Source organism: Suncus etruscus, chromosome 7, assembly GCF_024139225.1.
Source record: "Suncus etruscus isolate mSunEtr1 chromosome 7, mSunEtr1.pri.cur, whole genome shotgun sequence".
In the NCBI taxonomy this organism is placed as follows: domain Eukaryota; kingdom Metazoa; phylum Chordata; class Mammalia; order Eulipotyphla; family Soricidae; genus Suncus; species Suncus etruscus.
The window spans coordinates 70950988-70968135 of record NC_064854.1 but is presented as its reverse complement, the minus strand read 5'-3'; the positions used below and the strand labels follow the sequence as shown (position 1 = coordinate 70968135).

Sequence of the window (17148 nt, the reverse complement as noted above, 5' to 3'; positions counted from 1 at the left end):
TTTGGGGAGAGAAAATGAACAGACACCTCTATGAGGAAGACCAGCAGATGGTCAAAGGGCACATGAAAAAAATGCTCATCATCACTTATATTTAAGAAAATCCAAATCAAGACAAAAGTGAGATATCTTACACCAATGAGGATGGCACATATCAAAAATACTGGGAAAAATATGTGTTGTCAGGGAAATTTGAGAAAGAAATTCTCAACTACTGTTGGTGGGAATGCTGCCTGGTCCAACTCCCATGGAAAACAGAATGGAGGATTCTCAGTAAACTCAAAATTGAGCTGCCATTTGACCCAGCAATTCCACTTTTGGGTATCTATCCCCAAGAATACAATTATTCATCCAAAAGGATGTATGCACACTTCTACTAATTACAGCACTCAGCACAATAACTAAGACTTGGAATCACTGTAGATGTCCAACAAAAGACAAGTGGATCATGAAGATGTGGTACACATATACAATGGAATACTACATAGCTGAAAGGAAAGATGGAATCATGCAATTTGCAGCAACATGATTAGAACTAGAAGATATTATATTAAATAAAGTAAGTCAGAAGAATAAGAATAAATACAGGATGATATCACTTATATGTGGTATTTTGAATAGCTGCATGAAGAAATGAAATTGTTTAAATAAAAGTTAACTCAAACACCCTTGGCCTGAAATATAGCAAGGAGAAGAAACTAAATTGAGTAGAGGAGGAGAAAAAAACAAAATGAAAGGATGGGCAGGGAGTGCAGGTGAAGTGATCTCAAGTGCTTTGAGGGATAGAGCTGAATAAAAAGGATTGAACTATATATCCAAACAAAAGGCAACAAAGATGAAATCAAGAGACCCAAACTTTAACACTCTAAACTTTAAATGGGCCTGTTATATTGGCAGGCTTGGGAACTGGGGCTGATGATATGGGTTGCAATCAAGGAACATTGATGGAGGGAGGTGGTCACTAGTGGTGGGATTGACCCTGATTCATTGTATGCCTGAAACCCAACTATGAATTACAATGGTTTCAATAAAATAAAATTAAAGTTAAAAATGTTGTAGCTTTTATGTTAAAGAATGGTGGCTACAGTTGTTATCTAAACTTTTCCTAAGTTGAGATACAAGCATATGATTTTTAATTTAATTAAAAAGCATATTTATTTTTAATTGTTGTGCTTTAATGATGATTTTATACATAGATTTAAAAATCTTTAAAGATAATTTACAATTTTGCAGGTTTCTCTTGTTGTTGATGGAGGAAAGAAGGTGGTTGAATTTATGTTCCGAGCTCCTGAGGGAGATGTATTGAACTACGTTTTTAAAAATCGAGAAATCCGACCTTTGTTTGATCGTCAGTGGCATAAACTTGGTATTGGTATACAATCTCGGAGCATTTCACTCTACATGGATTGTAATTTAATTGCCAGTCGTCATACCGATGAAAAGGATACAGTGGATGTTCATGGCAGAACTGTGATTGCAGCTCGTGCATCAGATGGCAAACCTGTGGATGTGAGTTGTTAAGTTTTTGTGAAGAAAAACTAGTAAAAACTTTAAATTAAAACATATTATCTTTCTAAAATGTTCATTCTTCAATTACTGCATTATGCATTCATTTCCCATCACTTTAAATTATTATGCCAATGACTGTGTGAAGGATAGCTATGTATTTCCAACTGTATTTTGGCATATATTATTTTTGTTGTCATTCCATTTCTCTAGCTTGTGAATTTGAAAAATAAAGCTATTAAAATTAAATTTAGTAAAATTTGAAAATCTGATGCAGAAAGTATGCTTGGTTTAAGTTCATATGTTTTGAATAGCAATGACTAGAAAAAGATGAACTTTAAATTAAGTGGTTCCAGATTATCTCGTTTTTCATTCCAAAACAATAGGCTATTTATTCATGCTAAGAATTAAAATTATTTTGTATTGCATATAATTTTTCATAATATTGTAATTGTTTATTTGCTATCCTATTGAACTGAAACATCTTCTAATTATATACGTAGAACATATAGATGAGAATAGCTAGACAGTAAAACATTTCAGGTGAACAGTTTTATAAAATCAGATTTAATATTCCGATGCTGTAGATTTATTATTGATTTCACCAACTGAAAAGGCATATAACCTTTAAAAGTAAGATACATGGGTCTGGAGCCATGCATAGTACAATAGGTAGGGAACTAACTATTAATGCAGTTGACCTGAGTTTGGTTTCTGGCATCACATATAGTTCCCAGAGCATTGTCAGAGTAGTTCTGAGCACAGAACCAGGAGTAAACCCTGAGCACCATGAGCATGGTCCCCAAAAAGCCAAATAAATAAAAATTTTGATATTTCTACATTGATGATTGCACATTTTCTTTTGAGTGAAATTATGGGAAAAAATTAAATAATCTGAATTTAGTGATGTGAACAAAGGCAATTAACAATGCAAGTATTTTAAATGCAAAATTCTATACAGCTACATCTTCTACCAGTGTTCTATTTATAAGTTTTATTGAAAGAAATAAATATATAGTTATTTAATATAATATTTTAAAAACTGTCTCCTTTAGAGACAGTTAGCAAATCATAACTAGGGCCTATTGATGATCAGCAAAATAATCTTGATCATAATCCAGTCTAGAAATCAAAACACCAGGGCTTCATTGAAATATCGTCTGGATAAAATAGATTAAACTTTAAATCTAGTTTATCATCTTAACTGTTACAATCAGCTAATTTAACTATTAAGCTGTTTGTTTTATTATTTTCAATTACAAAAATAATGTTGATAACATTATTAATATAAGTGTATAGAGTATGTATACAGTTGTATATTACGCTTTGTACATAGCAGTCTGTAAATTCTTATATTTTTCCATGACATTAAAGAGTGGGAGAGAAAACCCAAACTTCTTCTTCTGTTCTCAAAGATCTTGAATTGTAATGGAGGGATTAAAGATGATGACTATAAATTGTGACTGTCAGAAATAATAAATGATAGAATTAGCATCAGTACTAACAAACAACGCTTCAGAAGGTCTCGCCAAATACAAAAAAGGAAGTACAGTGAACTGAAAAAAAAAAAAAAAGAGGATTGAATTTTTGAAGTTGGTGAAAAGAAGATAGATAGGTAGTTGGGCTTCAGAGAATTTTTTAATGCTTTTATTTTGTTTGTTTTGTTTGTTTGGGGACCAAACTTAGTTGTCCTCAGGGCTTACTCCTGGCTCTATACTCAGAGATCACTTCTGCCAGATTCAGGTCACCATGGGGGTGCTGGGGCTGAAACCTGGTCAGCTGCATGCAAGACAAGTAAACACCTTGGGCAAGATATTATTGCTACAGCCCCTTGGCTTCTTGGAATTCTTAGCTACAGCAGTAAGGAGTGGTCGGCAAACTTGTTGCAAGTACAGAATTTTGGGACTAGAATCTAGTTCCCCGAAAGACTAATGAGGGGAGAGACTGCAAGGAAAGAATGGCAAGTTTCTGCATGTGTGTGGTCCAGTCTCAGTGCTCAATTTCTGAAGGTTCAATCGTTGTGTCTTATTAACTTCTGATTGAGGAGATATTAGTCCCAAGTTGAAGCTCAAAGTATCAGATTCATCTTCGTGAAAAACCCTGATATGATCATTTTAATACTACAGTATTTCACAGTTAAACATGGAGTCATTTTTCATTTGGAGTTAAAATTAAAGGCATGTGACTGTCACCAACTTTTTTTGGGGGGGATAATAAATGAAACAAATACAGCACGTTTACTTTTTTAATGGTTCTTAATCCTACTAAAATTCCACTGCATTTATTTGGGGTGCAATGATGGGAGAGACCCTACTCAGAAGTGTTTAGGCGGCCCAAAACCCCTTTCAAGAGCTTCTCAGCCAACTTGACTGGTAGTTCAATGTGAGGGACCATAGCTATTTGCTTGTTTGTTTATTGTTTATTTGTTTGGGGCCACATTAGCTATTCTACTCCTGGCTCTGGCAGCATGAGGGTTGAATGTGGTGCCAGGCATGAAACCAGGGATAACTATGCAAAGCATATTGTACCCCCTATTTTATCTCTCATGGTCCATAAAGCATTTTTTAACTAGCAAATTCTATGTGAAATATCAATATAGACTTGGGCTTTAAACATTCTTTTAAAATACTGTGTTGGTAATGGTTTTGAAGTTTCTAAAGATAATTTAGACCTATTTTTATTAGATTATAATTCATCAAATATTTGTAATCTCTCTTCTGTTCAGTAATGGTTCATAGGAAAAGCATAGTAAATGAATAATATATGATATAATTTCATATTTATTGTCTAATTAAAATATTTCTTGCCACATCTGGCTCTGTTCAGTGTCTTATACTGCCTCTTATTTTACGGATCACTATTAATGGTGCTCAGGGGACCATACTATATTTCAGAGATTGAACAGGTCTCCTAGGTTAGCCACATACAAGACAAGAACCGTATCTTCTGTATTATGGCCACTGGAGTTCTTTACATGGATTTAGTTTAATTTTGTTATCTCAGAATAGCTTAACTGTTATGGCTTTTTCCCCACTAATTTTTTACCCTTTTTTGTTGTTAGATATAGTATTCTAAACTAAACACTTATTATGCTATTGTGGGATAATGGTTATTATTTATTATAGCTTTTTTATAAGATATCTTATAAATATAAGATATATTTACATATATAAGATATATATGTAAATATATAAGATATATATTTTATAGAAAATAAAAAGTATTTTTCTATAAAAAGTACTTATGGACCTCAAAATAATGCCTATAGCATCTTTGTTCTACTGAAAGAGAAAAGAGACGATATGTAAAATTACAATTATTAAATTATAAAATTTTGTCACAAACTTATTTCAGATAGTGTAAATATCTATCATAAAACTGTCCAACAAATAATACTATTCATTTTCTCATATTTTATCTCATATTTAAAGGTATTAATTTTAATTTTGTGACCAAGTCTCAAAATATGTTAGTCAAATTAGCAAATTGAAGGAGAAAATATATTATTTTAGAATAGTGTTCTCAAGTTTATTTTATTATAATATCAAATACATTAAATATTCATTAAATACATTTTCCATATTGAAAAACATGATTTATTTCTGTGCTTAAAATAGAAATTGGAAAGTTTTTTATATCAAGTACTTATTCTTTTGACTCAATTTTTTCTTCATAAATTTTTTTAACTTTTATTTTTATTACTTTATTTAAACACTGTGGTTACAAAATTGTTCATGATTTTCATTCATACAATTTATATCACTAGTATACATTTCCCACTACTAATGTCCCCAGTTTTCCTCCCACCCTCTCCCCTGCCTGCCTCTGGGACAGACATTTTACTTTTCCTCTCTCACTCTCTCTCTCTCTCTTTCTCTCTCTCTCTCTCTCATTGTCTGCTTTTTTCCTTCTTAGACACTGTGGTTTGTACTATTGTTAATTAAGGGGTATCATGCATATTACTTTTTCTTATTTCATCACCTAGTTCTTGTCCAGAGTGATAAGTTTCAATTGGCAGAGTGAACTCTTCTCTACCCTAAATGCACTGCTTTTCTATTTGTGGCAATTTCCTACTATGGACTGACTCTTTTGCCCTCATGTCTATTGTCTCTAGATATTATCACCAAACTATCTTTTAGTTTCTTATACCCCACAAATAGGTGAGATTATTGTGCCAATTCTCCCTCAACTCATTTTACTCAGCATAATGCTTTTCATATCTATCCATGTATAAGCAAATTTATGGCTTCATTTTTCCAAATGCTGCATAGTATTCTATTATGTAGATGTATCACAGTTTCTTTCAGAATTTTTTTAATTTAAAATAATCTAAATTTTGTGGGCTTGCTTTATTTTAATATATAATACCAATCTTTTTACAAATGCATCTTTTTGTTCTTTAAAACATTGGTCAAAACTTGTATTCATTACCTGATTTGGTTATTAACTCAAATGCTCCATAAAATAATGAATCCTAAATTACATTGTGTATCAGAAATTGAACTACTACTATTATTTTTATTACTTAAATTGTCATAGTTTTTGCACATAGGATATATATCATGTATGCACATATGATTTCTAGAAATCTAATCATGTGTCTTATTGTTAATTTTTAAATAGATTGAACTTCACCAACTTAAAATCTACTGTAACTCAGACTTCGTAGCTCAAGAGATATGTTGTGAAATATCAAATATTAAGGTAAGGTAATTTTCTGTGCATGTAAAGAATATAAAATATCAATAACCTTTTCATTTCCCAGAGCAGTACAGAGTAACTTTTGTTGAAACTAGGTAGTTTTGTCTAAGAAATTACTGCTTTCTGATACGTTCCTTTTGCAAAATAAACACCAAGGTATTATTTATCCTCACTTTATATGCAATATAAATAAAAGAGAACTAAGGTCTTTCTCTCAAAATTATATTTTGATATTAGCATCTTCTAGTTATAAAGATTTTAAGTCTAGGATCATATCTCTATGTCTTGTTCCTTCTAGCCTGTCGTCATCATGGATAGTATATTTTATCTGCATTTTTCTTTTTCCTGTTACCATGTTATCTTCTGCCTATATTGTTATAATACTCACTGTCTTTCCCATCTCTCGTTCATTCTATCCCAGTATAGCATTAACAAGTCTCTAAATTGTGTGTTCACTTCCTTTCTTCCATTAAGCCTTATTCAAAAACATTTCTCTTCTGAACTATAGGATAAGGAACAGGGCTCAAAAACATAAATAATATGCCTTCATGCCTTTTCATCTATTTTTCAAGGACTTTTTAATTTAGACTATCAGTAAAAGATAAAGCTAGTTTCTTAGCTTCTAATTATTAATACTCCTAAACCTATTGTACAACTATTAGTTTCTTATATCTATTCTTACAAAATTAAATGTCTAATTTTATAATTTCTATATTCTTCTATATGTAATAGTTACGTACATTATTATATTAAATGTTAATATATCTGGAAGAGTTCCTGAACTAATTCCAATGTGAGTACATATAGAAGATTCCCAACATCAACAAATAATTCTTATATTCTTTACCCAGAATATCCCAAGGCTGTTCAAGTTATCAACCACTCATGGTACCCTCTCTTAAGATGAGAGTTATAAGCAGGCTGTTATCTGAGTTTCTCCCTAATAGATGATAATTAAGGGTTCTCAGGATCCCTTCATCAGATTCAGATAATTTACTATTGTGGTTCCAGAAATCAAGAACTCACTCTTTTCTACTGCATTAATTTATTATAAAGGATATTTTATTAACAACCAGTTAGAAGAAATGCATTAGGACAAGATAATGAGGAGAGGGAATAGAACTTTCTTGTATTTTCCAGGTATGCTATTTTCCTAATGGTTAACCACTATGAAGCTTATTTAAACTCACTTTGGTTTGGTTAGAAGATAGGATTGAACATTCCTTATATTCCAATGATTTGTTCATAGAAGAGAGCCAAAGAATCATAACTTGACTTATTGACATATACCTAACAGAGTAGAACTTGTGGGGAAAAGGCATTTTAATAGAGATAGTTCTATACACTCCTATAGAAATAATATAAAAAAGTTAAATATATATGGAGATCATATTTGGGGGAACATAAGTATATATTTTTTAAAAATTTGATTGATAATTTTTGAAATTCTCTTTAGTATTTAAGTGACTAAAAAATAATTTAAGTGACTAGAATGATTGTGAACTAGGTAAGGTGCTTTATTTGCATGTGTCCTAAATATGTTTTATCTGTGACACCCTAAGTGCTGCAAATGTGGCCCAAACCAAAATAAGACCAAAATTAAAAACAATTTAAGCTTTTATTGCTCATAATTTGGTTTTTGAATAATAATGTGACCAGCTGATTTAACAAATATAAATTACATATAATTTAAAAAAATTAAGTAGTATTTTTAAAAACTTTATAAAGTAAAAATGTAGGAATTAATCATTGTCTGAAAAATAATAATGACAGCTTAATTCCCTACTGAAAATTACATTGGGAACATTGTCATTTCCCCTAAAGAAGAATAACAAGAAATAGAAACATGTTGTATTTTAAAATGGGAAAATATTGTTTGAAAGATAATTATTTAAAAATCATTTAAATGTATCTACTACCATTCTAACACTGATATGGGATTGTATTCCTCTAAGTTGTAGTTTAGAATTTTGAAATGACAAATACATGTACTTTCACATTCAGAATTGCAAACCAAGCTAATAAATAATTCTGCTACCTGTTTTTAAAATAAAAAATACACTACATTTCGGAAGATTTTTGGTAATCAATGTTTACTACATATTGTCTAGCATGTTATAAACTTACAGGATGCATATACACATTCATCATCTAGGGACCACAGATAGTACACAGGTTAAGACACATGAAAGGATTGATCTCCTGGACTACATGGGTTCTAAGTATTACTTAATCTAATTTAAGAATACCCCTCCCTACTTTCTCCCAAGAACCACTTGGTGGCTCTGGTGGTCTGTGACACAATATTGCCTTGACACACCACATTATCAGACTCTATAGCAAAACACTGGTCTTAAAAAACAAGAATTTCTAGCAATTAATTAATATCTTGAGCTCTACTCGAAGCTTCAACCCTCCAACTAAAAGAACACCAACTAATTGTTAGAAAGGAGATTTTTATTGATTGATTGATTGATTGATTGATTGATTTTTTTTTTGGTTTTTGGGTCACACCAGGCAGAGCTCAAGCTTCTGGCAGGCTCAGGGGACCATATGGGATACGGGGATTCGAACCACTGACCATCTGTATGCAAAGCAAACACCTTACCTCCATGCTATCTCTCTGGCCCCAGAAAGGAGATTTATTTTTTTACAAATAAGTGAATGAAATATACTTCAATTAAGTATATCGCACTTTATATTCTAAAATTAATTTCTATAGGGTAGGGAATTTGGTCACCTTTGGTGCTCAGGGACTATTCTTGACTCTGTACTAAGGAATAACCCCTGGCAATGCACAGAAAATCTTATATGGTGTTGGTGACTTAATTTGGGCTGGCTTCATGCCAGGCAAATGGTTTACCTCCTATATTATCTCTGTCTTCAAGAATTATTTTTGGGTCTTTATCACCAACTTGTTGAAGTAAATGATCTTTAAATGTTTAAATTATAATATTTATAATTATAATTATATAAATGGTTAAATTATAATATTTATTTAAATTCTTCTTTTCAAAAATACTTATACAGATGTTAATTATACAAATTATTTTATTCTGCAACACAATTATTATCAACATTTATTATTAATATACTTATATTCATCTCTAATAATTCAAGAACTTATTGCTCATAATTTTAATTAAAATGATTAATTAATGCATTTATAGAGAGACTTAAAAAAACTATAGAGGTGGTCAATTCAAAGAACAAAGGTGTGACAAATATTCATTTCATACTGTCAACCTTTGGTTAATTAGAAGATAGTTTCAGTTTTCCCTAATTTGGTGTGTCAGTTTTTAATGTTGGAATGTTCACATTTTCTAAATTTTTCTTTGATTTTCAGTGTCCCAAGCAAGATGACTTCAAAAGTACTGCATCCTCATTGATACCCTCTATAACCAGTAAAATGACTGCATATCTTCCAGCAAAGGAACTTAAAAACCAATGCCAGTGCATTTTAAACAAGGTATGTTTTAATTTCTACCCACTAAAACACCGCAGCAATTTAGGCCCCTAGTGGTCTTGGTTCAGGAACTTTGTCTTAGTCTTTAGTGCTAGTTATATCAAAGAACTAAATCATTATGTTATTGGGCACATTAGAATAATATTGGAAATAAGATGTGTTGGATATTTTTAACCTGAACTCCTTAGTCAAAAAAAAGTGACCTGCATTTTATAATGTGAATGAGAATCAATAGAAAGATAAAGGGAGGAACATCTATATAACAAAAACTATTACTAATTAACATGTAGCTGAATATTGAAGAAATTGTTAACATTGTTGAAGAAACTCTGTCCACACATACACATAGATACTCTACAAAGCATTTCTTTGTTGTGTGAAGACTCTGTTGGGATACCCGAAGAGCCAACTTTCTAAATTTGTCTGGTACAAATTTTATTGGACTATAAAAAAGACTCTTATTTATCAACAAATTTGTCTCACTTTATCATTAAACTCCCTGTGCAGGGAAGCTTGGTGCAAAGACTGTTTTTCTGTTTTGGCGCCACTCTTGGCTATGCTCAAGGGTTACTCCTGGCTCTGTACTCAGGAATCAGTTTTGGCAGTATTTGTGGGACCATATGGGATGTTGAAGATTAAACCTGGGTCAGCTGCATGCAGGAAAAACATCCTTCCTCTGTACTATCTCTTTGGTTTTGTGCCTCTTCTGTTGTTAATGGCAGTTATAAGACCAGCATTAACAGTGCTCAGTTATCTTCTGATGCTTTTCCTCTGCATTTATTTTGAGGAAAGTGGAAAGGAGCACTTGCATTATTTCCCTGAACAGTGCCCCCTAGGCCTGTAACCTACCTAATTCATGCTTTTGAATTTACACACAGTGTTCTGACTAGGGAATGACAAGCACTGTAGTTATGATGAAAGATTAGAGGAGCTTTGCATTCATTATCAATTTACATTGTCTAGTAAACTCCTTTAGAAAGGCAGGTATATGTTTCATGTCTGTAGAAAAGCAGTTACATGTTCCAGCCAATGATATTAGCATATCACTGAGAACATGATGATAATGGCTGCTTAAAAGAACTACAAGTAGTACATCTCATCAGCAAGAATGTATTCCAGTGGAAGAATCACACCAACTTTGAGACAAAATGTTTATCTTACTATTATCAACTTCATATTTGTAAAATCTTTGTTTTTAAATCATTGTGGTTGAACAATTGATAACATGGAAATTTATTTTTGTTCAGGGAGAAGCAGGGTATCCAGGAGTTCCAGGCTCACCTGGTCAGAAGGGGGATAAAGGAGAACCGGTAAGACACTACCCAACATTATTGTGATATAAGAGACATAAAAAGGTTTAAGCATATGGACATGTTCCATACAAATAGTTGATTCTATTAAACACTATCCATAATTATGTAAAATAAGAAAGACTGTGTCCATATGAGGTCTGTTTTTAGATTCTTCCTAGCATTTGGAAAGACCTGAAAGCCCAAATACTTATATTTATTCCTTTATTTTCTATTTCTATTACATTCACTAGCATTTGATTAAAGGAGTATAACCATGCTAGTAAACAAGACTTCAGTTAATTTCGGTGATTAATGTGTTCAGCCTTCCTGACACTTATAATAATCATAGATGCATTGTTTTAATTTATGGAGTTGATGAGAAGTTTATTCCTGTTTTGTTGTGTGGTGTATAATGTCTAATAAATAAAGATGGCTTTTCTGGTATATAATTTTATCAAAACTGGTAATAAAATAGTGTCTTCATAGACTGAAGATGTAAATGTATTTTTCTCTAGATATGCTGAATAGTTATTCCTTTAAAAAGACAAGTGCAGACTTACATAGGGAAGTAGATGCTATTTTCGAGATATTTTTCCCCTTTTTTGTATGAAGATCAAAAAGTTAAGGTGGGGAGAACAATATATTTAATATATCAAGAGCACCATCAGTTTGGAGTCTGATTATTTGGAGTTAAATATTTTCCAGCTTTCACTTGTTTTGAAATGGTCTTTATTAATAGTATTTAGCAGTGTATTGTGAACAAGAAATAAAATTATATATATATATATATATATATATATATATATATATATAAAACAGTAACAGAAACTGGTAAGTATAGTATGTTTATAGTTTAGAGTACATTGTGTTTTAAACTCAATAAGTATGCTTATTCGAGTATGTAGTATTCTAAACTCAATAAATATGTTTCTCTGTTTTACTACACATAATTTAATTGCTCCATTGTTGAGGGATAGTTGTAAATAGTTTTTTAGTTTCAGTTTGGTTTCATGTTTGACATCCAAAAACAAAGAAATTTTCATTGTAAAGTAATGCTTTAGAAATTGTAACTAATTCAATTATTTATTATATTGATGAAATAGTCAGCATCTTATGATGTTTTTACCAGTTATAATAGTAAATTTGATAGTTGATTTTATCAAAATACCTAATAATTTAAATTTAAAAAATCAAATATATTTATTACTCCTACTATTATTTGACAACATTTTGCAGATATAGTGATTTGGGTTTTTTGGTTTTTTGAATATAGTTTTTGATTTGGGGGTTACTTCCAATTGTGTTCAGTATTGCTCCTTTCATTATCTTTCTATAAATATAAAGCATGTGCTGAGCCCATTAAGTTTTCTCTGGCTTATGTAGAAAAGCTTTATTTATTTACTTTATTTAAAAAAATGTATTACACAGTTGACATAGCTGACCAAAATACCATTATTTTAGATAAGTGAGTGCAAGTTTAATAAATAAAAACAGGAAGAAAAATGAAAAAGAAAGAGATGAAAGAAAATTTTAAAAAATTACAATGAGAAAAATTTGTGATAATTATTTTATCTCCACTGAGAATGTTAGGAAATATAGTTGCTTTCATATAAGTGAGAGCAAAGTTGTTTAAAAAAGAAAAAGAAAGAGAAGAAATAAAATTTTAAAGAGCAAACGAAAGAAATAAAGTACAGTGACAAATAAATTAGTGAAAATTATTGTAGCTCCAATGAAACCATTAAGACAATGACAAAAGTTTAGCAAACTCTTGCTAGCTGTGCATTCATTATTTCATTTGTTCCCAAATGACGTCAGCTACACATTGGAATGTAAATTGGTGTGTATTTATAGAAATAACAGCATCAAACAAATGAAGATGTTCAGGAATTCAAAGCACTGATACTGATACTGTGGCTTTTGTGAGTCATGCCCTCAGCTAAATAGAATGACTGTATGGAATATAGGTGGGGAGGAGGAGAGAAAAGAGATGGAGCAATGGTGGTGGGAAGTTTGCACTGGTGAAGGAGAGTGTCCTTTTTTTATGACTGAAACCCAACTACAAACATGTTTGTAATCATGGTGCTTAAATAAAGATATTATTATAATAAAGAAAAAGCTGGTGATATCAGCCCGAATACTCTCATACTTGAAGTTTGGTCAAACAGGTGGCTCTGAAGAAAATTGTAGAAGAGTCCGTGAAATTGAGCCATCTGCAAAGCAGTGATTATGGGTGATAGATGCAACAGGCATGGCTTTGATAGGATGGGGCTTGGCCTGCTCTCTCTTGAGATTATCAGCTTTCAGTTGTGTGGCTGGTGTACTCTTGATTTTTCATGGTGTGATTTACATCTTTTCAAGAAAAGAGTGAGTATATAGAACTGGTCCAGTGAGAACATCCCAGTTAGAAAAGGTTTTGAAGAGAATTTTTTGCATGATTGTGCTTATTAGGGACCTATTAAAAACAACTTTAATTTACTTTTCTCATTAAACTTAAGAGACTATATTTTCAGTATTTTTGGTCATCTTTGAGAATACAACTTCAAAATCACATTCTAATTCATGTAATATTCATTAATATATTTCTTTTTTAATAAGTTTTCTTCTAATCAAAGGAGCCCTCCCCCAAAGTATTACCTTTTTTTATTTAAACATCTTGATTACAAATATGATTGTGATTAGGTTTCACTCATGTAAAGAACACCCCCTTCACCAGTGTAACATTCCCACGACCAATGTCCCAAATCTCCCTCTTCTGCACCCCACCACCATCTGTACTCTAGACAGGCTTTCCAGTTCCTTTATTCATTCACATGGTTATGGTAGTTCTCAGTGTAGTTATTTCTATAACTGCACTCACCACTCTGTGGTGAACTTCATGAAGTGAGCTGGAAGTTCCAGCCCTCCTCTCATTGTCTCAGGATTGTTACAAAAATGACTTTTATTTTTCTTAAAACCCATAGATGAGTGAGATTATTCTGCATCTCTCTCTCTGACTTATTTCACTCAGCATGATAGATTCCATGTACATCCTTGTATAGGAAAATTTCATGACTTCATGTCTCCTGACAGCTGCATAATATTCCATTGTATATATGTACCACGGTTTCTTTAGCCATTCATCTGTTGAAGGGCATATTGGTTGTTTCCAGAGCCTGGCTATTGTGAATAGTGCTGCAATAAATATAGGTGTTAGGAAGGGATTTTTGTATTGTGTTCTTGTGTTCCTAGGGTTTATCCCCTAGGAGTGGAATAGCTGGGTCGAATGGGAGCTCAATTTCCAGATTTTGGACGAATCTCCATATCGCATTCCATAGAGGTTGGACTAGAGGGCATTTCCACCAGCAGTGGATAAGAGTTCCTTTCTCTCCACATCCTTCCTAGCACTGATTGTTCTCATTCATTGTGATGTGTGCCAATCTCTGTGGTGTGAGATGGTATCTCATCGTTATTTTGATTTGCATCTCCCTGATGATTAGTGATAAGGACATTTTTTATGTGCCTCTTGGCCATCTGTATTTCTTCTTTGTCAAAGTGTCTGTTCATTTCTTCTCCCCATTTTTTTATGGGATTAGATGTTTTTTTTTCTTGTAAAGTTCCGTCAGTGCCCTGTATATTTTGGAGATTGGCCCCTTATCTGATGGGTATTGGGTGAATAGTTTCTCCCACTCAGTGGGTGGCTCTTGTATCCTGGACACTATTTCTTTTGAGATGCCGAAGCTTCTCAGTTTAATGTATTCCCATTTGTTGACCTCTGCTTCCACTTGTTTGGATAGTGCAGTTTCCTCCTTGAAGATGCCTTTAGTCTCAATGTCATGGAGTGTTTTACCAACATGTTGTTCTATATACCTTATGGTATCAAGTCTGATATCAAGGTCTTTAATCCATTTGGATTTTACCTTCGTACATGGTGTTAACTGGAGGTCGATGCTCGCTTTTTTGCAAGTGGCTAACCAGTTCTGCCAGCACCACTTGTTGAAGAGGTTTTCCCTGCTCCACTTAGGATTTCTTGCTCCTTTGTCAAAGATTAGGTGCTTCTATGTCTGGGGAATGTTCTCTGAGAACTCAAGCCTATTCCACTGATCTGAGGGTCTGTCTTTATTCTAATACCATGCTGTTTGATAACTATTGCTTTGTAGTACCGTTTAAAGTTGGGGAAAGTAATGCTTACCTTACTCCTTTTCCCTAGGATTGCTTTAGCTATTCGAGGGCGTTTATTCTTCAAGATGAACTTCATAAGTGTTTGATCCACTTCTATGAAGAATATCATGGATATCTTTAGAGGGATCACATTAAATCTGTACAATGCCTTGGGGAGTATTGCCATTTTAATGATATTAAACCTGCCAATCCATGAGCAGGGTATTTGTTTCTATTTTCGTGTGTACTCTCGTATTTCTTGGAGCAGGGCTTTACAGTTTTCTTTGTATAGGTACTTCACGTCTTTGGTCAAGTTGACTCCAAGATATTTGAGTTTGTGTGGCAGTAATGTAAATGGGATTGCCTTCATAATGTCCATTTCTTTCCTATCATTATTGGTGTATAAAAAGGCCATTGATTGGTTGGGAAAATCCACGAAATTACGCCTGCCCAGTGGGGCCCGACTATGAAAAATTGTGAGTGCTGCCTGTGTGTGTCTATCTACTGTCTTATTCCATGAACCTCTTGGGAGTGGGCCGAAAAGAGGCTCCAGCAGAGCACGCTTCACAATGCGGCCCTGTACTCTTTCTAAGAAAAGAACACCATCAAAACAAGAAGAAAAAAATCACACTAAGAACTGTGCAGGATCACTGAAGCCCAGCATTTCTCTCTGGACTGTCTTCTCTGCTGCGTGCTCAGGCCTAAGATTTGATACTGTGGGAGGCTTCACCATGGAGGACTCCCCTCCCTTGAAGGCAGGTCGACCCATCCAGAAAGGGCAGAGCCAGAGGAGTGTGGCTGCCTGCATCATTTAGCTAATGAATACCACCACAACACATAGAAAAACTCACAATACAAGTGTGACAATGGGGAAACAACGCAGGCTAGCATCAGACATAGATAATTAAGATGACAATTCTGATGACCAGATAATGACCAACCAACTAATCAACCTCTCAGATAAGGACTTTAGACTAGCAATATGGAAGATGCTTAACGAACTCAAAGAAACCATGGATCGAGTTGAACAGAACACTAATAAGAACCAAAAAAATATGAAGACAGAAATCACAAAACTCCAAACTGAAGTAATATGTCAACTAATAGGCCTGAAAAACTCAGTAAATGAAGTGAATGACAAAATGGATAAGCTGTGGGACAGGGTATCAGAAGCTGAGAATAAACTTGGTGCTGTGGAAGATGAGATAAATAACAATTCCACACAGCGGGAGAGATTGGAAAAAAAACTTAAAGCAAATGAACAGACAATGGAAAAATTAGTCACAGAATGGGAACAGATGAAAATAGAAGTCTATGATAAGCTCAACAGAAACAACTTAAGAATCATTGGAGTCCCAGAGACCCAGGAAGAAAATTTCCAGGAAGAATCAACAGTCAAGAACATCATTAAAGAGAAACTTCTAGAGCTAAAGAATATATGTGATCAAATCCTGCATGCTCGAAGAGTACCAACCAAAAGAGACCCCAGAAAAACCACCCCAAGACACATCCTAGTCACAATATTGAGTCCCACAGATAGAGACAGAATTCTGAAAATAGCAAGATGAAAAGGGGAAATTACATTCAAGTGAGCATCATTGAGATTTAAAGCAGACCTGTCACCAGAAACACTCAAGGCCAGAAAGCAGTGGTGGGATATTGTGACAAGGCTGATTGAAATGAATGCTTCACCTAGAATACTGTACCAAGGAAAACTTACTTTCCAGTTTGACGGAAGAATACATGGTTTCACAGACAAAAAACAGCTCAGAAACTATACAGACTCAAAACCAGTCTTAAGAGAAAAACTAAAAGACCTAATTTAAGACAAGACTAACCAAAAGACACACCAAATTTCGATATAAAGATGACATTAAATCCCAGGACAATTCTTTCTCTCAACGTCAATGACTAAATGCACCAGTTAAGAGACACAGAGTGGCTAAATGGATCAAAAAACTCAAACCAACCTTCTGCTGCCTACAAGAAATGCACCTGAATAGTCAGAACAAACATAGACTCAAAATAAAAGGCTGGAGAAAAATTATT

General features: G+C 33.2%; 1 protein-coding gene across 1 annotated transcript in view; it reads left to right on the top strand.

The window, feature by feature from the left end:
- Positions 1–17148, top strand: part of COL19A1 (collagen type XIX alpha 1 chain) — a 433347-nt gene that overhangs the window by 43796 nt on the left and 372403 nt on the right. The window contains exons 5-8 of the mRNA XM_049777641.1: positions 1231–1506; positions 6127–6207; positions 9551–9673; positions 10918–10980. Of these exons, the coding sequence (XP_049633598.1) occupies positions 1231–1506; positions 6127–6207; positions 9551–9673; positions 10918–10980 (543 nt within the window). The remainder of the gene's footprint in view (positions 1–1230; positions 1507–6126; positions 6208–9550; positions 9674–10917; positions 10981–17148) is intronic.